The following is a 21,802-nucleotide window of genomic DNA, read 5'->3' as shown; positions in this document are numbered from 1 at the left end:
CGATTTCCCCATCTGTAAAATATGACTAACTCTGACCTTCTTTGTAAGCTGCTTTGAGGTTTACAGGTGAGAAGCATTTTATGTTAGATTCAGGAAAATCTAGAGGAAGTCTAAGTTACATTAATGTATGCTCTAGACATACACTCTTAGACGCACGTCTCCTACTGCAAGTAAGTTTTTAAAAGCGAGAATATTACCCCCCAGCTCCAAAATGGTCTTTGCTTAGTTGAGAGTGCAAACAAAGATCTGTGGTGTTAGATGCTTTTTATGTTTCTTTACCTAGCAGCGTTTGCTTATTAAGAAATGAGACCAGCAGACCTTCACTTCTGGGCTAACTAGAGGTTGAAAGCAACATGGGAGTTGTATGTGTGTGCACATATGACTATACCATGTGGGTGGTGGGGGGGAAGAAGTTTGATTTCTGAAAGGAAATCTGCTCTTGTCTTCCATACACTGACTCTGAGAAATTAGATATCCTGTCACTGTGTCTGGATGGAACCTGATGTGACAGTGTTTGGCTCTACAAAGCCAAAATGCTCCCTGGTGGTAGCTGGGGAAAAAGTGATTGAAATGGAAGGAGAAGGGAGCTGTCTTTGTGAAAGTTTGTGGTACAATGTCATGGCCTTAAGGCCTATGTTTTCTCCCCTGGGCATGACCAGAATGAAACGCAAGGACTTGAGACTGGAGTTCGGGAGTAAGAAAGTATTTAGAACACAAAAATTAAAATTGAAATGGCTTAGCCTGTAGTTCTGGAAAGATGGTATATTTAAGTTATTTTAATGTTAAGTATATTATCAAGTGAGATCTTTAATTATTTAAAATATGCAGTTAAATATCTCGTGGCAGCTCTAAAAGTTTCTTTGGCCTCAAGCAGGGTCTCGAGTAGACATTGACATGATACAGTCACTACTGAATAATGTGTTTATTGGGATGACAAGTGGCTAAGTGTCATGATAGATAGGCTGTGTATTATAAAAGACATCTTATTGTCATTAAAAAATCTGAGGGATGCTATAGGAAATAGGGTCACAAATTATTGGTTACATATCTTTGACAGCTCATTCACATGAGTAGTCCCACAGCGTCAGTCTAAACAGACAAGCAAGACAGTTGACTCATGGGGGCGTAAATCGGTTCCTGTGTATATTAGAAAAATAGGAAAAAAAAAGTGTAAATGCTCTGCGGGCCTCTTTTGAAAAAACAATTCTTGTGGCTCAGGTTTTTTTCAATCCTTTGCCCGTTCTTTTGAAAGAGCAGGGCCTGGGTGGATGCTCTCTATTGAAAGAGCGGGCCAATCTTTCAGTCTGCTTTTTTGTGTGTGGACTCACTCTTTCAAAAGATCTTCTGGAAGATTATCTTTCGAAAGATCACTTTAGTGTAAATGTGACCTGTGTGTTTAGAATCCCAGAGTGCCTAATAATTTATAGTTGCCTGCTGCTACGCCATCTCCATCACTATAATAGCTTTTGTATAAGGTAAAAAAAATGTGCAAAATATATTGGAGTTGGCCTTAGCCAAGCAATTCCTCGTGTATGCTAGAATAATTTATTTTGATTTATAGTCAGTATGTCCCGTATCTGCCCATACTATGCCCTATTCAGATCTTTAAAATGTAGTTTTAGTGCCCTAATTCCAGCATTATCATCAGCAGATTTTACTTTCTTACAACAATTTCCTTTCTTCCATGCATTTGATTTTTTCCCAGCTGTTTGAAGGACAATAAAGCAAACAGAAAATTGGTCTAAACACCTGACAGCTGTTTTCAATGCCTTTGGTCCCTTAACAAATTCTTTGGCCTTTTTTCATAGTTTTTATATTTTTATTTAACAACCTTAACAACGTTAAACTCTTCTTGTCAGTTTTTGTGTACCCATAGCAGGGCGCTGCAGGGCCCTCTTGACTTCTGTCCCTGCTGTGATGACAAAGTTATTCAGAGACCCTGGGGTGCAATAACCACTGGTGCCATTTATTTATAAGTTGTGCTCCCTCCACCCTTTCATTATGCATAGTTTGGGTTCTAGTGTCTACACCCAGGAGAGAAGAGCTAGCTCTGTGTTTACACCCCTTTGCTCTCATCCCTTCTGGCTTCCTTATGTCCAACCTTTTATATAGTCCCAGGCTAACTGGGTAGGTAGCTGTCACCAGTTTGTCACAGGTTTTCTCCAGCAAGCTCCAATTTATTGCCCATAATGTGAGTTGTCATGACAGAAGGCTGAGTCAGCAGTTCTTGCCCAGAACCCTGTCACAGTACCTTATTCCCTCCTTTTTTTTACTCTTATTTGTTTTGTGCAATAATCTACTTTGTTAATATTAATTCCCAATTAACCATTTGCTTATTGTACCTGTATCCTCTTTTCTGCCCCTGATATCCCTTTGAGTGATTTTCCTTCCTTATGTTTCTTCAGACCTCTGTCTTGTCTGGCTGACAAGACATTGCCTTTCCTTTTTTCTTCCAGATGCTCTTTAGCGCTCCATGTGTAAATTCAATCTAATCCATTCTACAAGCAAATAAAGTAAACAGTCCCTTCCAAGCCAAAAGAAATGCATGGCAGGGACACAGAATCAGACGCACCTTTAAAACTTGAGTAGTGACAGTCTGAAAAGGGGCTGCCGTATCACTAAGATGTACAAAAATAAGAGTGTAATTTCTAAATCATTTGTCAATGTGAGATCAGATACTTTCCCATCTGAATGGCATGTGGGGCTATACACTGACGGATTGTGTCACCAGAGTGGAGAAACAAATTAATTCTTCTTACTAAGTTGGGCGCTTCCACAATCCATCACATTTTCACCAATATTTTGTCTTATGTCCCAGCAGTAATTCCAGTATCACTTCCATGGCCTCCTGCAGTTCTCCTTGATTACTGATTGAGAAGGTATACCAAATCAGAGGAGAGTAACTGATTTCAAAGCCTTCAACAGCTGCACTATACACTGCACTAAGCATCTTAGTGAGAACAACTTGGCCATTTGTACACATGCCACTTTCTTTGAAAGTGGCATGCTAATAAACGGCCCAAAATATGCTAATGAGGTGCAGAGGCAGAGTCCCTGCGCCTCATTAGCATAAGGTCACGTGGTTTGGAGTCCAGAAGATGTTCTTCTGTACTCCAAAATGCCATTTAGAAGCGTGGCCCCTGGGTGGGGGTCTTCTGGAAGAAAGTGCTTCTTCTGGAGGCCCCTTCTTCCTGCAAATTTTCTGGAAGAAGGGGCCGCGCTTCTAAACGGTGTTTTGGAGTCCGGAAGAACGTCTTCCAGACTCTAAATCACATGACCTTATACTAATGAGGCATGGGGAGTTTGCATCCATGCCTCATTAGCATATTTTGGGCTGTTTATAGTGGCATGTGTAGAAAATGGCCCTTGATATTACGACGGTGTGGATAGGACATAGACAGTACTAAAATTATCATTCCTAAATTGTCATCAGAAGGGAGAATATCACAAAAAGTGGTTCCTTCTCTAAGAGTATTCAGCCGTGAAAAATACTAATACAAGCTGAGACAGGGTGACATTCTGGTCCTATTGAAGTCAATAGTAAAACTCCCACTGACTTTGGTATGAGTAGGGTTCAACTTCAGTGCTTTATTCTTCCAGTAACAGATCCTAAACCTTTGGCACACAAAACACCATCCTCTCCAATAGTCCATCTAACTGTGGTCTGGAAATTGAGAAAAACAAAGCATAGTTCAGAATATCATTTGATCTAAACAGTTTGTTTCTCCTCCTTAAGAGGTTACTAATATTTGTTGGTTTTTGCTAAGCTTTAATATTGAAAATTTCTTGTAATTTTCTTGTGTAAACTTTTTTTCAGGGAGATAAATAACCAGTGTTATCTGAACTTGTTTATTAATTTTATAGAACCAACAAAACCAATTACACTTTACAAAATGCAAACAGGTCTTTTTTTCCCAGTTTGGTTTATTTAAAAAATAGATAAAGTAAAATGTTATGTGGGACCTGCTTAATTCCAATACACTCGGTCTAAATGGAAGCCTCAAGTCAAATGACTCCATGACGTTTAACCATGGAAATAAAGAAACTAGAAAACACCTTGAGTTTTGGGCTGATTCAGTTTACATAAAGAACAGATTTTGTAATTTTTGTTTTGTTTTGAATTAATAGGGAAAAGACATGTACCTTATACTGGAAAATGACATGCTAAATTTGGTTGACCCCATGGATCGCACCATTCTTCATTCTCAGCCTATTGTGAGCATCAGAGTCTGGGGAGTCGGTCGTGACAATGGACGGTGAGTTTACAATCACTTTAGTCTTTTGTTGTTTTATGCTGTATATATGCTGACCAGGGAAGCATCATTAATAGCCATTTTATTCCGTGGTTATGTTTCAGTAACTATGGGAAGATTTGTATTCATTGCATCTGTTAGGTATGTTACTTAAAACAACAACATATCTTCTTGTGGTATATTTTGCAAATTTATATTTGGATAAGATATTCAGAGAGCCTCACCTTGGCCTGAAAATTATTTATGCACCATTTATGTTCATAAAGACTATGTCTACACTTGCCCCATACTTTGAAGGGGGCATGGCAATCAGGATGATGAGATTACTAATAAAGCACAGTGATGCATATGCAGCACTTCATTAGGCTAATTCTCCCTCGTGGCAACATCAAAGTGCCTGCAGCTACATGGCATGCTGGCACTTTGAAGTGCCCATGCTACTTTGAAGTGCCTTTATTTCCCCAAATTTTTTTATGGTTATGTTTCTGGGAGTAAAGGCACTTAGAAGTAGCATGGGCACTTTGAAGTGCCCGTGACTACATGGCATACCGGCTCTTTGAAGTTTGACACTTCGAAGTTTGACACTTCGAAGTTTCCGTGGGGGAGGATTAGCCTATAGAAGTGCTGCACTTCATTAGTAATCTCCCATCAGCATGATTACCATGCCCCCTTTGAAGTACAGGGCAAGTACAGACATAGCCAAAGAGTAAAATTATTTGTGTTGACAGATCAGGTAGTTGAGTGCCAAATTCCTCAGTTATATGTTCAAATGCTTGTTTGCATGTCCAAAACCAAAGGATAATTTTTCACATGCAGTCCTTAGTGTACTTACCCTGCAAGGTATACATTTCACCAGTGTATAGTAAAGGAAGTATTTATGGGTTCAGTTTCCACTTCTGGGTACATTAAACTGATCAAATAAGAAAGTGAGCTTGTTTTCCTCCACTGGCGTTTTTAAGGACTTTGATTCAGGAATGTGCTTAGGCATGTGCTTTGGTCGCACTGAAGTCAAGTTAGAATGTGCTCAAGTGATTTTCTGAAGTGGGATAGACTTAAGCTGCAGGTAGTACCTTTCTTAATCAGGGACATAGCTATCTTTGGGCTCAATATTTTGAACTCATCCCTCGGCCAGTCTGGTTTCAGCTCTGTTTTGTCAGCTTTGCCATTGGCACAAATACATTTCTTATTGATATGATGTAGTAGGGATATAACTATTATAATGGCTTATATTTGGTTTCCCGAAAGAAATGTCAGGAAACAGTGTTTGTAATTACAATAAGGAAATCAGAGTCATAAGTTGTAATCAGGGGAACCAGATTGTGCCTTGTGACTGAGTGAATGCTTAAGTTGTGTTTTTTCTGGCTATTGTGTTGTTGCAGTCAGACAGATGTAAAAAAATGTACAAAGAGCTGTTTTACCTATTATGTTTCTGTTAAATGTCACATCAGCATGTTGGCTTTCAAGGTTGATGCAATGTCTATTAGTCTTTGTTTGCAAAAGAGAAGTACTGAATTAGAAAGATTTTTCATGTGAATTAATACTTTTAAAAGGTACTAGATTGATATCGACTGAAAACTAAACCCTTCTGATTAATCAAGCAACAGCAGTGAAAAGCTAAGCCATCTGCCCTATTAATGCGCTTCAAGCTTGGCCTGCAGGCAGCACTTTAAAGGAGTGACTAACTAGGTCAGTCTCTACCATCTGCTCAGTCCATGGACTGTTGTGGGATCCCTACCAAGGGCATCATCATCACTTGAGACTTCTGTGATGCAGAGACTCTGTCCATTTAACTCCTTGATCATTTCAAATAAAGCTGCCAAATAGTCAGTTGGACAGTTTTGACTTTTGGTCAGAACAGGCATGGCTCATGTTTGAACCAGTGACCTTGAAGTGAATGTTTTTGTGGCCCAATATCATTACCCAGTGCCACTTGTTCCTGAATGACAGATATTTGTATTGCTTTTTTAATTACTTCTGTTCAGATTTTTGAGAGATTTACAAGGACAAATCCAATTTGAAATGCTGAGAAGCAAAGTGGTTTTAACTTGTCATGAATAAAATATTAAAGTGCTTCATTTGCTTGAGAAAATGAACCCATTTCACATTTCCCTTCAAATCAGATTTTGTAGCAGCTCTTTGGTTAGAAAATGGAGCATCTTTGGGGACATTTTGATATAGTATAGCTGAACAGTAAAAATACATTATATCAAATGTCTGAAGGAGAGAGAAAAGCTTTTATGGCATACCTAAATGATTTATTTATGAAATTTGAAAAGACCATTTGCTTTTCTGTTACCTTTTTGTTTTCAAATATTTCAGTTTCTCTGGCTGATGAATTGTATTTTAGTGATATTTGTTCACAAACTCAACTATACTATACTGCAAACCCACTAGTCATAGATTTAACAGGTTACACAAATAACCAACATTAGTTAGTTATGTAATGATATTATTATGCCTAACAGCTGTTTTAGTTATTTGCAATCACTTAAGACAGTTGTACACATTTTGGTCACTGCAATGTTGAGAAAGTTCACGTTACTGAGTAAAATTTTGCCAGATGCGTGTACCATGAAATCCGCCTAGAGTATATCTATATTACAGATCTTATGTTGACATCCAAAAGGTAACGAAACAAAAATCGCCAAAAATTCACACTTGTTCCTTCTTTTGAGCCCTGTGCCCTGTGGTGACACCATCATTGACAGTGTAAGCAATGCACTCTGGGTATATCATCTACAGTGCAGTGTTGTGGGAAGGCAGAGCTGACCCCTATGCATCATGGGATTCCTTTCAAGTTCTCAGAAAGCTGCCTCAGATGCTGGGAGCAGTATCATGAGTAGGTCCGTGAACTCCCTGTCAAAGCAGCACAGCAATCTGTCTTACTTGCCCTACAGTAGCAGTCTGCTGCCGCTGTATTCCTACTGCAGGGCGGGTCAGGAGCATGCCAATGATTTGCTCTTTGTTTCCCAAAGGGAGCAGCACATTCAAGAGTAGTCAACATGGATTCACCAAGGGCAAGTTGTGCCTGACCAATCTGATTAGCTTCTATGATAAGGTAACAGGCTCTGTGGACTTGGGAAAGTCAATGGCTGTGATATACCTTGACTTTAGCAAAGCTTTTGATATGGTCTCCCACAACATTCTAGCCCATAAAGTATGGATTGGATACATGGACTATAAAATGGATAGAAAGCTGGCTGGATGGACTGGCCCAACGGGTAGTGATCAATGGCTTAATGTCTGGTTGGAGGTCGGTTTCAAGTGGAGAGCCCCAAGGATCGGTTCTAAGGCCAGTACTGCTCAACATCTTTATTAATGACCTGGAGGAGGGGATGGATTGCACTCTTAGCAGATTTGGAGATGGCACTAAGCTAGAGGGTAGGGATAGGGCCCAGAGTGACCTAGACAAATGGGAGGATTGGGCTAAAAGAAATTTGATGAGGTTCAATAAGGGAAGTGCAGAGTTCTGCACTTGGGACAGAAGAATCCCAAGCACTGTTACAGGCTGGGTGCTGACTGGCTAAGTAGCAGTGCAGCAGAAAAGGACCTGGGGATTACAGTGGATGAGAGGCTGGATATGAGTCAACAGTGTGCCCTTGTAGCCAGGAAGGCTAATGGCATATTGGGATGCATTAGGAGAAGCATTTCCAGCAGATTTAGAGAAGTTATTATTCACCTCTGTTTGGCACAGGTGAGGCCACATCTGGAGTATTACATTCAGTTCTGGTCCCCCCCAGTGTAGAAGGCATGTGGACGCATTGGGGAGGGTTCAGCAGAAGGGCAACAAAATGATTAAGGGGCTGAAGCATATGGCCTATGAGGAGAGGGAGAGAGATTTGGGCTCATTTAGTTTGCAGAAGAGAAGACTGGGGGGTGATTTGATAGCAGCTTTCAGATTCCTGAAAGGGGGCACTAAAGAGGACGCAGAGAGACTGTTCTCAATGGTGACAGATGGCAGAACAAGGAGCAATGCTCTGAAGTTACAGAAGGAGAGGTTTTGGTTGGATATTAGGCAAACTGTTTCACCAGGAGGGTGGTGAAGCAGTGGAATGTGTTACCGAGAGAGGCAGTGGAATCTCCATCCCTAGAGGTTTTTAAGTCCCGGCCTGACATAGTGATGACTGGGATGATTTAGTTTGGGCTGCTCCTGCTTTGGGGAGAGGGCTGGACAAGATGACCTCCTGACGTCCCTTCCAATCCTAGAATCCTATGATTCAGCTGTCATATTGTTCGCACGTGCCTGCAGAGCAGCAGAAATCAAAACACTAAGCAGAGCCATCAGGGCAGGGATTGTGGGATACTGGCAGAATCCAATTCCACCAACAAACCAAACAGCTGAGTCTACACCAGCTGTTCATTGACAGTAAATGGAGGGGAAAAGAAAAAAGTCTCTCATAGGGGTTGAAGTTTTTTATTGCTGAATCTGGCTGTTTTTTCTGACAAAAGTCTCATTGCTGTGTGTACGCTCTCGCTGTTTTATCACCAAAAGGAAGGTCTTGGTAACAAAACCTTGTGGTGTAGACAGACAAAACCCTAGTGTGTAGGAGAGATGGGAAAGAGAGTGGGGGAGAGAGAGAGAGAGCAAGAGACAGAGCTCAAGCATGCAAGTGCAGAGGAGTTGGCCTCCTTAGGTGATCAAAGCAGGTCAGTGCTGATGGGGCTCATTGGGGATAACTTGGAGGAAAGGCCACAGATCTACTGATACAAAAACCTCCACATAGAAGGAATATAGGGGCAATACCTACAATTCCAGTGCAATTCCAACCATGTCCTGCCCAGGGCTGAATTCCACCCCTGTCCAGTTTTCTGCACAAAGCCACATTACTCTTATCCTCCCATGCTAAGAACTGTTCATTTGCCATAGATAATGTGGGCTACAAAATTCACATCTTAGTTAATTTTTAAATAATGTCTGTGGAGTAATCCCTCAAGGTTCGCGAGGGTAGTGTTTCACACAACCCTCGCAAACCTTGAATATCGCGCAAGTCGGGGAGGGCTTGAGGGGGATGGGATGGAGCCCTGGGAGGGGGAAGTGGGGGTTAAGCCTGGGGTGGGTTAGGGTGGCAGGGTTAGTGAGATGGTGCAGTTGAGCTGGGGCTTTCAGGGGTTGGAGCCGGGACTGGGGGGGCAGTGAGTAGGGGAGTTGAAGCTGGAGCCCCATGTGCTGCAGAGTGTGGGGTTGGAGGGATGTTCATTGCGTGAACTGGGGCTGTTAACTGAAGGGGTAGAGCCTCATGCCCCCGCAGCAGCTGACAGCTCAGCATGTGCCGGGTGGAGGTCAGCAGGGAGGGGGTTCAAGGAGGACAGAAGGGGGACTGAATAGGTGTGAACCGGGGGAGGGGTGGGTTGAGCTGGCAGGGGGGATAGAGCCCCTGCGCACGCCAGCGGCAGCTGACAGCCAGAGCCCCTGCGCAAGGGGTGGGGTAGGGGGTGAGCTGGGGCCGCGGAAGGGAGGGGTTGAGTTGGCGGGGGCAAATGGGGTGTACTGGGGCAGTTGAGTGGTGGGGGTGGAGCCCCACTGCAGGCTGGGAGCCAGAGCCCCAACACAGGTTGAAGTTGGAGCCTCATGCACTGGGGGAAATTGGGGCTGCCGGGGGGGGTGGTGTTGAGCCAGGTGGGGGAGGGGTTGAACGGGGGTGCACCAGAGTGGGGTGCTTGAGCAGGGGGTAGTTTGGGGCCCTGCACATGCTGAGCCAGCCACATGGGGGGGTGATCTGGGGCGACACGGGGGTTGGGGCAATTGGGTCTGGGTCCATGGGGGTTGGGACTGGGGTGTGTGGGGGATTGGGGCGCAGAGGTTGGAGCCGGGTCCACGAGGGTTGGAGGGGAGCCTCAGTGCGGCTGGAGCCTCCCGCTGGCGGGGGAGGTGAGCTGGGCATGTGGGGGGTGAACTTGGGTCACGGGGGTGGCAGAGTTAGGGGGGCTGAACCAGTGGGGGGGGGTTCAATGGGGTGAGCCAGCACAGCGGTCAAGCGACACTGCTCTGGGAAGCAGGGGGAAGGGGCTTTTGCCTGCCTGGCTGCCCGTAGGGGCAAGCAGCTAGTCAAGCTAAAAGCCTTCCCCCTGCCTTTCCAGAGTGCTGCCTTAGCTCACTCTGGGAAGCAGGGGAAGGGGCTCTTAGCCAGCCTAGCTGCCTGCAGCTGCGGGAAGCTAGGCAGGCTCAGAGCCTGGCAGCCTTGTTTTGTGTGAGTGTGAAGCTGCCTGCAAAAAGTGAGGGTCACTGTATGAATTGAGGGTCAGCTGCCTAAGAGCAGGGTTGCGTACTCTCAGACCTTACTGTACTGTCTCCTTCTATCTTGCTGTAAAGAGACTTTATCTGTGACATCAGCAGCTCAGAAAACCCATGTCAGAGATAATAAACGAATTTTCTCTCCTTAGTATAGGAAGAGAAACTTGGCTGTTTTCTATTATAACTGTTTCCTGTTTGCACAGTAAATTACTCTTTTCTGATTGGTTGCTGTCGTTAACAGCACGGACAAAACAGAAATATTGAAGCTGTAGTATTGTCATATGGAACTAAAAATAGCCCATAATATCTCATTTGCTGTCATGGGCAAAAATGTCCTCTTTATCTGAAGAAATGGGTCTGTTTGAGGAAAGCTCATTGCCTAATAAATCATTTTGTTAGTCTTTAAAGTGCTACAGGACTGCTGTTTTGTTTTGTCGGAATACAGACTAACACAGCTACCTCTCTGTTACTGTTCAAGAGATCAAGTGCTGTATTTTGTGAGTCACAGTCAGATGCAGGCCATTTGGCTATAGCTGGAACATATTGCAAACGGTGGCACCTGGGATATACACCTATGTATTCAGTTGTCACTCCACTGTTCTTTTGTATGTAAAAGTCAATTCAGGGATAAGCTTGTCTTGGTCAATAACATGGTCCACAACAGGGCAAAGTGAGAGCACCCCTACTTACAGCTGGAGGCAAAAGCTGCCATAGTCAAAATGAGCTGGAAAACTTGGAGAAATAGTCTGAGGTAAATAGGATGAAATTCAATATGGAAAAATGCAAAGTACTCCCCTAGGAAGGAACATTCAGTTTCACACATACAAAATGGGAACTATCTGTCTAGGAAGGAGTCCTGCAAAAATGGAATTTAGGGGTCATAGTGGACCACAAGCTAAATATGAGTCGAGTGTGACACTGTTGCAATAAATAAATAAATAAAATCCTTCTGGGCTGTATTAACAGGAGTGTAGTAAGCAGAAGTAATTCTTCTGCTCTGTTCTGTGCTGATTAGGTCTCAGATGGAGTATTCTGTCCAGTTCTGGGCACCACATTTCAGGAAAGATACAGAAAAATTTGAGAAGGTCAAGAAAATAGCAACAAAAATGACTAAAGGGCTAGAAAACATAACCTATGAGGAAAGGATTGAAAGAAGTAAGAATTTTACAAACTTCCTTAACATTAATCAACACAGGACACACAAAAAAGATTATAGGAACAGAGAGTAAGCCGTACTAGTCCATACACTATCAAAACAAAAAGCAGTCAAGTAGCACTTTAAAGACTAGCAAAATAGTTTATTAGGTGAGCTTTCGTGGGACAGACCCACTTGGTCTGAAGAAGTGGGTGTGTCCCACGAAAGCTCACCTAATAAACTATTTTGCTAGTCTTTAAAGTGCTACTTGACTGCTTTTTGTTTTAAAAAAGATTATACATTTGTGTGTCTCCTAATTGCGCTCTCTCTGTCTCCCTCACATACACACACTTTGTTTTCTCTGGAAGGGCCTTGAGAGTCATCAAGTCCAGTCCCCTGCCCTCATGGCACAACCAGTCACCATCTAGACCACTGCTGGCACGTCTGTCTCACCTGCACTTAAAAATATCAAATGATGGGAGATTCCACAGTCTTCCTAGGAAATTTATTCCTGTGCTTAACCACCCTAACAGTTAGGAAGATTTTCCTAACGTCCAACCTAAATCTCCACTGTAGTAATTCAAGCCCATTGCTTTTTGTCCTATCCTCAGAGGTTAAGAAGATAATTTTTCTCCCTCCTACTTGTGACAACCTTTTAGGCACTTCAAAGCTTTTATCATGTCCCCTCAGTCTTCTCTTTTCCATATTAAACGCACCCAATTTTACCATGAAATGATCTCATATAATATTGTTGCACATGGATGTTAATAGTATATTAATGCACAGTAATGAGTTGCGTTCCAAACCCTTTATGGCTATTCTTTGTACACATATTCTCTTCTGTTTGTTGTGAAAGAAAATGATAATTTAGACTAATACAGAAACTCCATATTGTTTTCGGATAATGGGCTATTTAAGCGTCATTGCTTTCTTCGGGGCCTCAATTTTAAGTGTATTTCCTTCTAGTAATTTATTTTGGTTGGATTTCACATTGGAAAGAAGACAGGTTTTCTAATGGTATCTGACTGGTGATTTTCTGAGATGTGCAGTAATGAAAGATTGATGAAATACAGAGATCTACTGATGAAAGTTTAATCTGAGGATATATCTGTTAGCTCACCTCAGGCAGAAGATTCTTCTGGGAAACTTTAATAATTCTCTCCATACACTACACTATTAGCTTGACCTCTGGGGTTAATTTCTTTTTAATACAGTTCTGTGATGAGGAAGAGCTTCTGGTTTTACTTGACCATTTTGCTGACTTAAACTGCATGATTATTTTATATGTCGAAAAGTGATTTTCTGGTCTTCAGTTAATCATGCTGCGATGCTAATATTTTTGGTGAAGTAACCTACTCTTAAGAAAGACTGTTTTTTTTTTGGTTTTTTTTTTTTAATAAATTGGTTAATTAGATACATGCCTGTGAGATCTATGAGTGTGTGTACAAGCACATATGTATTATGCAGTGACTCTATAATACGGTATTCAGTTACATACAGTAAGGTCTCAGACTACACAAATCCAGAGTACACGACCACACTCTTCCATGACTGACCCCTGATTCACATGGTAACCCTCACTTTATGCAGCTTCATGTTCACACAATGCAAAGCTGCTGGGCTCTCAGCCTGCCTAGCTTCCCGCAGCTGCACGCAGCTAGGCAGGCTAAGAGCCCCTTTCCCCCACTTTCCAGAGTGGCGCACTTGACAGATGCACCGGTTCACCCCCATGGCAGCTCATCCCTCCCACCCCCCCACACACCCTGGCTCACCTCCCCTAGCGGGGGGCTCCAGCCACACAACTGGGGCTCCCCTCCAGCCCCCGTGTACTTGGCTCCAACCCACTGTGCCCCAACCCCCAGGCACACCTGGGCCTCAATCCACCCCATCTGGCCCCAACCTCTGTGGACTCGGCTCCAACCCCCCCAACCCCTGTGTGGCCCCAGATCAACCCCCCTGCATGGCTGGCTCAGCACACGTGGGGCTCCAACCTGCCCCCCCGGCCGCTCACGCACCCCTCCCATGCATGGGGCTCTGACTTCAGTGTGTGTCTGGGGCTCCATCTCCCAGCCCCCAGCAGGGCTCCAACCCCCTTCCACTCAACTATCCCACCCCCGTGTATCCCCCATTCAACACCCCCACCTGGTTTAAGCCCTCCCTCCTGCAGCCCCAGCTCACCCCCCAACCCTCACGCTTGGGGCTCTGGCTGTTGGAGCCACCAGTGTGCTCAGGATCTCTATCCCCCCAGCCAGCTGAGCCCACCCCAGTTCACCCCCAGCTAATACCCCCACATCCCTAGCTGACCCCTGTGCTCAGCACACCCTGGGCTGTCAGCAGCCAGCACACACAGGGCTCCAGCTGTCAGATGCTGCAGGCACATGAGGCTCTACCCCGACCCCATTTAGCCCCGCCCCCCAACCCCCCCACAGCCTCAGCTCATACTTCCCAGCACACAGGGCTCCAGCTTCAACCAGCGCTTGGGGCTCCCAACCCCTGGCACAAGGGGCTCCAGCTCCAACCCGCCTATGCACCACCCCCGCATCCCTGTCTTCAACCCCTGCCCTAACCCCCTGCTGCCCAGGTCCAACCCCATGCAAGCCCCAGCTCAACTGCACCCTCCCACCACCCCTCCATCCTAACCTACGCCAGGTTTAACCCCCCTGTCCCCTCCCAGGGCCCTAGGCCATCCCTGCCAAGCCCTCCTGGATTTAGCAAAATTCAAGGAACGCGAGGGTTGCATGGAGCCTTAAGTGATTACTGTACTCACACTAGAGTGCAGTGACTTTGCAATAGTTATGAAAACTAAAAGAAAATACAGTGAACTCTTTCATATCTGGCATTCTATTATCTGGAACTCTCAAATAACCAGCATTTTAACCATAAGTAAATTTTAATTGTTTTCCATAAGTATAATGTGGTGAATATAAATATAAATAAGTACAGCAAATACAGTATAAGTTTACAGTGTACAGTACTACTGTAGTTGGTAAATAAAGTACTCTGCATACGTTTTTGTTTGCTTCTTAATATCTAATCTTGTTTTTCTTTATTGTTATGCATTGCTAGGCATACCTCTCTATTATTCAGAATATTTAAATATCTGGCAACCTCCTGGTCCTGAGGCTGCCGGATATGTATGAGATTATTGCCCTGTGTGTCTGTCCTTCCTCTTGTCACATTTTCTGTTTCTTATGCATGGAAGATGCACATGATATTCAAGGTGAAAACCATTTTTCTTAGTCATCCATTAAATTTCCCTTTTTCCTAGCAGCATTATTGAGAAACACAGCAGGAAGTATTTTAAAATAAGGACAATCCTAAATGTCACTTTATTTTGTTTGGTTTCAAGGAGAACACTAGGTTATTGGGGGGTGTGATTTTGAAATATGAGATAAGTCAGCAAATCAGAGTGGTATGTTTAAGTTCACTTCATGTACTGTATATAGCCGTGTCTACACGTGCACGCTACTTCGAAGTAGCGGCACTAACTTCGAAATAGCGCCCGTCACGGCTACACGTGTTGGGCACTATTTCGACGTTAACATCGACGTTAGGCGGCAAGATGTCGAAGCCGCTAACCCCATGAGGGGATGGGAATAGCGCCCTACTTCGAAGTTGAACGTCGAAGTAGGGCACATGTAGACGATCCGCGTCCCGCAACATCGAAATAGCGGGGTCCGCCATGGCGGCCATCAGCTGAGGGGTTGAGAGACGCTCTCTCTCCAGCCCCGGCAGGGCTCTATGGTCACCGTGTGCAGCAGCCCTTAGCCCAGGGCTTCTGGCTGCTGCTGCTGCAGCTGGGGATCCATGCTGTATGCACAGGGTCTGCAACCAGTTGTCGGCTCTGTGGATCTTGTGTTGTTTAGTGCAAGTGTGTCTGGGAGGGGCCCTTTAAGGGAGCGGCTTGCTGTTGAGTCCGCCCTGTGACCCTGTCTGCAGCTGTTCCTGGCACCCTTATTTCGATGTGTGCTACTTTGGCGTGTAGACGTTCCCTCGCAGCGCCTATTTCGATGTGGTGCTGCGCAACGTCGATGTTGAATGTCGACGTTGCCAGCCCTGGAGGACATGTAGACGTTATTCATCGAAATAGGCTACTTCGAAGTAGGCTTCACGTGTAGACGTAGCTTATGTGGATCAAAAACAGTGAATCTCGACTTGTATTTTCCTCACTTCAAAAAGTGTCCAGTTTCAGAGCTTTGATATCACCCCTGTGAAAATATAAACCTCATAGAACTGTAAAACATTATTTTTTTTTATTTGTGAGTCATATGATTTTTCTGTTACCCATTAAGTGTTCAGGACCAGGCTTTGCCAATCTCTTTCCACTGCTTGCAGTTTCTAGTTAAATAGAATGCCAAAAGGTTAGTGTGCATGGAGATTAGCAAGAGAAATAATGGGGCAAGAAGGAGAGGTTTCCTACCTGGACCAAAATTCACACTCCTGCATCTTCTGTGCTTTGTGAACATAAATGTCCATCTGGTACCAAAGACAGCAGCCCAGCCACTTAGTTACAGAGGTCACAGTTTTCCCAATTTATTCCTCCCTTTGCTCTTCCCCATTCTCAGAGGGGTCCAGTTCAAAGGTTCCTTCCTGGTATTTAAAGCCCTTTATGGGATTAGCCCTAGCAACCTGTGACACCATAACTCCCTCTGTGATCCTGACTTCATATGACAGTTATGATTCACATAAAGAAAGCAACTGTTAAACTATTAGCCAACAGGGAGAAGTTCCTGTGTGCAGGAGGCAGAAATTTCACAGAAACTGTACATAAAGGGACTCCCACGAGAGATTAGACTAATTGTAGGGCTCACTGCACTGAGAACCAGATTCAGCTCATTTCTTCAATTAAGCTGTCAGCCAATGAGTTCATCACTCACAGAAAAGAAGCAGAGAACACTTGTAAATTAGTTGTGTGATTGTGACTAGGTAAGAATGAAGACAGGGTGATGATTCTTGGTGTTCTATGTTTACATGCTTGGGAGACATTCACATTCTACAGTGATGGGAGCTGCAGTACTGTGTGAGCACACAGAGAAGAATAGAATTATGCTTTCTCATGTCCTGCTAATAGGTTGTCAGTTGGTACGTCACAATGGTGAATTATCCTACATTTTTCACAATCATTGTTCTCTTATTGTTGGTTGCTTTCTTCATCTGAGGTGTAGTTTCATGGTGCGCACAGCTGGGAAGAAGAGAAAAAGAAGTATAAAAAGACTGTCACAGAAAGAAAAAGAGAAGGAGCTAAATTAAAAAAAAATTAGAAAGAGATACATGGAAACAAAGATCATGAGATCTAGCGTGCTTAGAAAGATGGTGTAGGAAGAGGAGACAGGCAGGAAGTAAAGTGACAAAAGGAGATGCTCTGAATGAAAGTAATTCACAACAATTAGGATGGTAAGTAGTAATAGCAATAAGAAGTAAATGGCCAAAACAAAGTGTTAGGGTGGTGGTTCTCAGCCTGCAACCCAGGTGACATCCTCAAAGCCATCCAGATAATATTGAATACAGGCCACAAAGGTAAATCCTTGGTGTTCACCCCTCCAGATCAACTGCTGGTAGTAAGCCTCACCCTTGCTGACTGAGCTAACCTTGTTATCCCCACCCTTGCTCTGGCTTATTTATACCTGGCCCTGCAGATTTCCAAGACCAGCATCTGATGAAGTGAGTCTGTGCTCACGAAAGCTCATGCTCAAAACTTTTCTGTTAGTCTATAAGGTGCCACAGGACCCTTTGTTGTTGTTCAAGGTAAATCCTGTGAGAACAACTGCCCTAGAGAAATAGGTGGGAAAGAAATTTCTAGGGTCAGAGAAGATAGGAAAACTGGACAAACATTTGAAATAGTGAGAAAAGTAGATGAGATGGTCCAAAATTTCAAATCCTGGATACCTTGAAAATAAAATGTTGTAACCCTATTTAAGCAACTGAATAAAAACACTTGATTTGTGAAGTGCTGAGCAGTGCCCATTGAACTCAGCAGGATTTTTGGTTGTTTACTACTTTTTTCAATGCAAATTTAGGAGTCTGACTTTAGGCATTTGGGTTTGAAAATTTCGGCCTTAGATATGAGTGCACTATCAAGCTAAAGAAAGTTGAGTTGTTCTTGAAAGATATCTAGGGAAAAGAAACTACATTGGAAGAAGCAAAAAGCCTCATGGGGCAGGTTCCATATTGATGTGGTCAAAAGCTGCATTCAATGGATGGAAGTAATCCTATATCCAGATAGAGAGTGCATGATGGACACTGCTTGGTTTGAACCACTGTGAAGAGCTTCCCCTCACTTGTTGTTGCCTAACTCAACATGAGATATTACATTGAGGCTTTCTACTTGGTGATTTAAAACAGTCCACCATGGTATATGTCCCAGTTATGAAAATACTGCATACATGCTTAAGTTTAAGCCTGTGAATAGTCCCGTTGAAATCAATGAACCTACTCATGTACCTAGGAGTTTGTAACCCACTTTAGGTCCTTTTGGACGAAAGGTGCTGTACAGTATGAGTCAAATTTTGCCCTCTCTTGCCTCCTGGGCAATGTCATTAGCTGTCTTGGTCTAACAAAGCAGGATGTGACCCTTTGTAAGATGTGTACATGTGTAAGAGGAAGTTCTTGTTATTAGCTGATCAGTTCTCAATTATTTAAATCTCATATATGCCTCAGGATTCTTTTTCACATCCGTTACTAGCTGATCATATTTCACATATTTATGCAGTTCATTTGTATGTAAATGACGGTTACTGCATGCTGTACTCTCCACTTCTGTATGTTTAGAAAATATTTACGTTTTCTAACTTCAGGGTTATAATCCTAAAAATAATTTGTTGGCATATTTCCAAATGTCAGCTCCACCAGGGGAAAAAGCCTGAGTTCCTTGGTGCTATTCATTTGCCCTTTGGTAGCAAGGTAAATTCTCACTGAACTCTGATGCATGCATATACATGTATGTATACTTTAACTCTTGCATACTGGTTTTAATTTCTCACCATGAAAAGTGTAATGTATTAAGAACTTAATTAATACAAACCTTAAAGTTTTAAAAAATAACTTAATTTGTTAAACAAGCAATTTCAGTATGTCTTCAAGAATAAAGTTGTGTGAATGAAACTGACAAATCTGTATGTTTTACCTTGTACAATATTGTGTGTTGAAATCACATTATTTTATAGTAATTAAATTCCATAATAATACATTCATCATACTTTAATTATACATTAACATAGAAACTCAGTAATTCCTGGAAAGTATTTTGTTATTATTTTTACTTAACAGGAATGAAACAAGTTATTTTTAAAAATTCAGTTTGTTAAATTCAAAGCTGACTGTGTATACTGTGTATAGAGTATGGCTAAAGTGCCACTGAAATCAGTGACTTCAGTGGGAGTTGGATTAGGCCCACAGTTCTAGCTCAGAACCCTAGGTAATACCTATCAACATCAGTGTATTGTTCGATTCCTATATATTTAATGTGTTCATCACACAACATTAATTAACATTAACATTTCTTAATAGCTTCAGGGTATTATAGCAGGAGGAAATGTAGGTTGTGCATTAAGTAGCCTGCTATGGGTCCTTGAAGATTTGGAAGGAATTCTTTTTGTCCTAGCCAGTTTGTTGAGTGGAGACCCTGTAATAAGAACCGTGTGCTTGTTATGTTTAATGTAGTGAATTTTTCCTTTGAAGGCAATCACCTATGATCAGGAAGTTCATACGCCTTCGATCTGATGTCGTTGGTACACTAAGAAAGTACATTGACACATTGTGATAGAGTGGCCAGATCCAGCTCTCCCGTGCCAGAACAGGTGTTTTCAGTTCAGCCATTTAGGAGGATGAGGCAGCACCTGTGGACCATTAAGGGTCTGCAGAGTCTGAAAGAGAGAAGTGTTGGTGAGAGTCACTCAGTAAAAGTCAGGAGACCAGGGGAGGTCTTGGCAAAGCCGGGGAGAGCAGAAAGCCCACTCCCTGGAAGAAAAAGGAAGTATCAGGAAATCCATGGGAAGCACTAGCCAGTTGACCATCCTAAAGTAGTAAACAGCTAAAGTAATAGTGTCGGGGGGCTGAGAAAGGATGAGCACTAAAACCCAGTGAAGGGGTTAGCCTGCTCATTTTCAAGAGCCAGATCCGGTGTTAGGCGTCTGAAAATGGCTGAGGGGGTTAGCCAGCTGCTCTTCCTGAGCCAGAGAGAACCAAGCCTAGAGAAGACTGGAGAGGGCTGAAGGGTAAGAACAGCAGTGGGAGATGTCTGCTTCGTTTGGGAACTAAAAGATAGAAGCAGAGGACCAGAAAGGACTGAGCTGAAAAATTGAGGCATGAGGAAGGAAGTCAGATCTGTCTTTGATGTATTACCTGGATTATGGTTTGGGGACTTATGTGCCATGGGGGTTCCTTTTACAATAAACTAACTCCACAAGGACTGTTTGCATTCGGAAAGACTCCTGGAGTATTTATGGGGACTTTGAAGGATGGAAACTGAGGCAGAAAGGTTACATTCTATGGTTTACAGCAGAAGCTTACACCACAGGCTCTGCCCCTTACCTATCGTTACTTCACCCCTCTCTGCCTCTTCCCCACCGCTGGGCTGGTGCTGACTGCAGGAAGCTGTGCCACCCTCCCACCGTGCACTCACCAGTAGAGGTGAGGAAAGCACAGCAAAGAGGCTCCACCTTGCACAGTGCTGCTCTTTGGCCGTGCTGCTGCAAGGGAGCATTAGGGCTTCCCCAGCAGGCACTGGCAAGAAGTAGCATGAGAGCGGCATGAGCTGGAGCCACCTTGGTGTGCTTCGCACTCTCTGCATCTGGTGAGCACCGGAAGGGGTGATGGTGGTGTAGACTCTTACTGACTGCATGGCCCTCCTAGTTCTCATCTCATCTGAGAGAGGCAGAGAGCCATTGGAAAAAATGCTGTGTTCTGCCAATTTGCTTTTGACAAAACGTGTTTGAGGTGTAGATGCTCCACTTTTCTTCCTTTCTTTTTTTTTTTTTAACTCGCTGGTGTAGACTTAGTTCAAGAGAACAACAAGAATGTCCTCTTGAGCTCATAGAAAGGGAAGAGTACAGCCATTCACCTGTTGCCAAAAGAATATCTTCCTCATCTTCCAATGAGCCTTTTGCTCTAGATTTGTCATTTACTCCCAGCACAAAACAAATAAACTTCTGAGCTTCTTATAACCCATAGGACCCAGTTGGGTATTCACTTCCAGTGAACAAGGCCAAACTGGATCTGGCAGGGGCCATATAGCATGTACAACAACATGCACTCCTGTCCTAAGAGGGCAGAAAAGTTTTTTTTTTTTTTTGGTCTGGGCAAAGGGACCTAAGTTTTTATTTACCCATCAAAATGCACAGCATTTTCAGGCCAGCACAGAAGGATATATGCAGCAACACCCAGGAGTCACTCCAGCTGATCAGGCAGCCAAGCATCTGGACTTTCTGAGGAGGAACGTGTTTATATTTATGGGGGGAGGGGGGGGATCTGAACCTGGAGTGGGAGGGATGGCTCATTCTTGGGGGGGCGGGGGTGATGGGCCACGAGCCCTGTCAGCCCCTGGATCCCCTGGGGCAGGGTCCCTGGCAGGGAGAGGAGCACCAGCAGGTAAGGCTGGGAGGAGCTCCGCAGGGGTGGTGGTACCAGGCTTGGCATGGGGATCTGCCGGGGGGGCAGGAGGCGGGTGACATTGGCCGCATGCTCTTGGAGGGCATGCAGAAGTCTCTCCCATGCCACCCTCCACCACTGCAGCGTGGCCTCTGTGAGCCGCAGGTGCTGCTTGGCCACCTTGACCTGGCAGTGGCTGTCTGGGTCCTCCTTGGCCCTGACAGCGCATGGCATGGGATGGTGCCTGGCTGCCCCTGACATTTGCCGGGGGGCTCTCAGAGATCAGCGATGGTGCTGGGCTCTCCTGGCCCACAGATGGTGGAGCTGTATGGAGAGGGAGCAGCGTGTCAGTATTGTGCAATGGCCGGCTTGGGTCTGGCCATGGGCCACCCTCCCTAAGGTCCCTCCACACAGGGCATCTGCCCCCCCAGCAGCCTGTCAGACAGGTGGGCTTTCCCAGCCCACGGTCCGTGGTCTCCGGGTGCTGTCCAGTACCGACTGGCCGCCGCCCTGCATGTGGTTCATGATTCTGTCCAGTGGGGGTGGGTGCTGGGTGTCACGTACCATGGCGGGCCGGCATGTGTGCAGCCCAGGACC

The 21,802-nt window shown here is 44.2% G+C and overlaps 1 protein-coding gene across 16 annotated transcripts in view; it reads left to right on the top strand.

Moving 5' to 3' along the window:
* Window positions 1-21,802, top strand: part of APBB2 (amyloid beta precursor protein binding family B member 2) — a 300,231-nt gene that overhangs the window by 231,725 nt on the left and 46,704 nt on the right. For all 16 annotated transcript variants that reach the window (XM_074992657.1, XM_074992658.1, XM_074992666.1 and 13 more), the window contains one exon: window positions 4,129-4,256. In XM_074992657.1, coding sequence (XP_074848758.1) covers window positions 4,129-4,256 — 128 coding nt within the window. The remainder of the gene's footprint in view (window positions 1-4,128; window positions 4,257-21,802) is intronic.

This window comes from Carettochelys insculpta, chromosome 4, assembly GCF_033958435.1.
Source record: "Carettochelys insculpta isolate YL-2023 chromosome 4, ASM3395843v1, whole genome shotgun sequence".
Taxonomy (NCBI): Eukaryota; Metazoa; Chordata; order Testudines; family Carettochelyidae; genus Carettochelys; species Carettochelys insculpta.
Note: the sequence above shows the minus strand (reverse complement) of the source record. Positions and strands in the feature narration are given on the sequence as shown.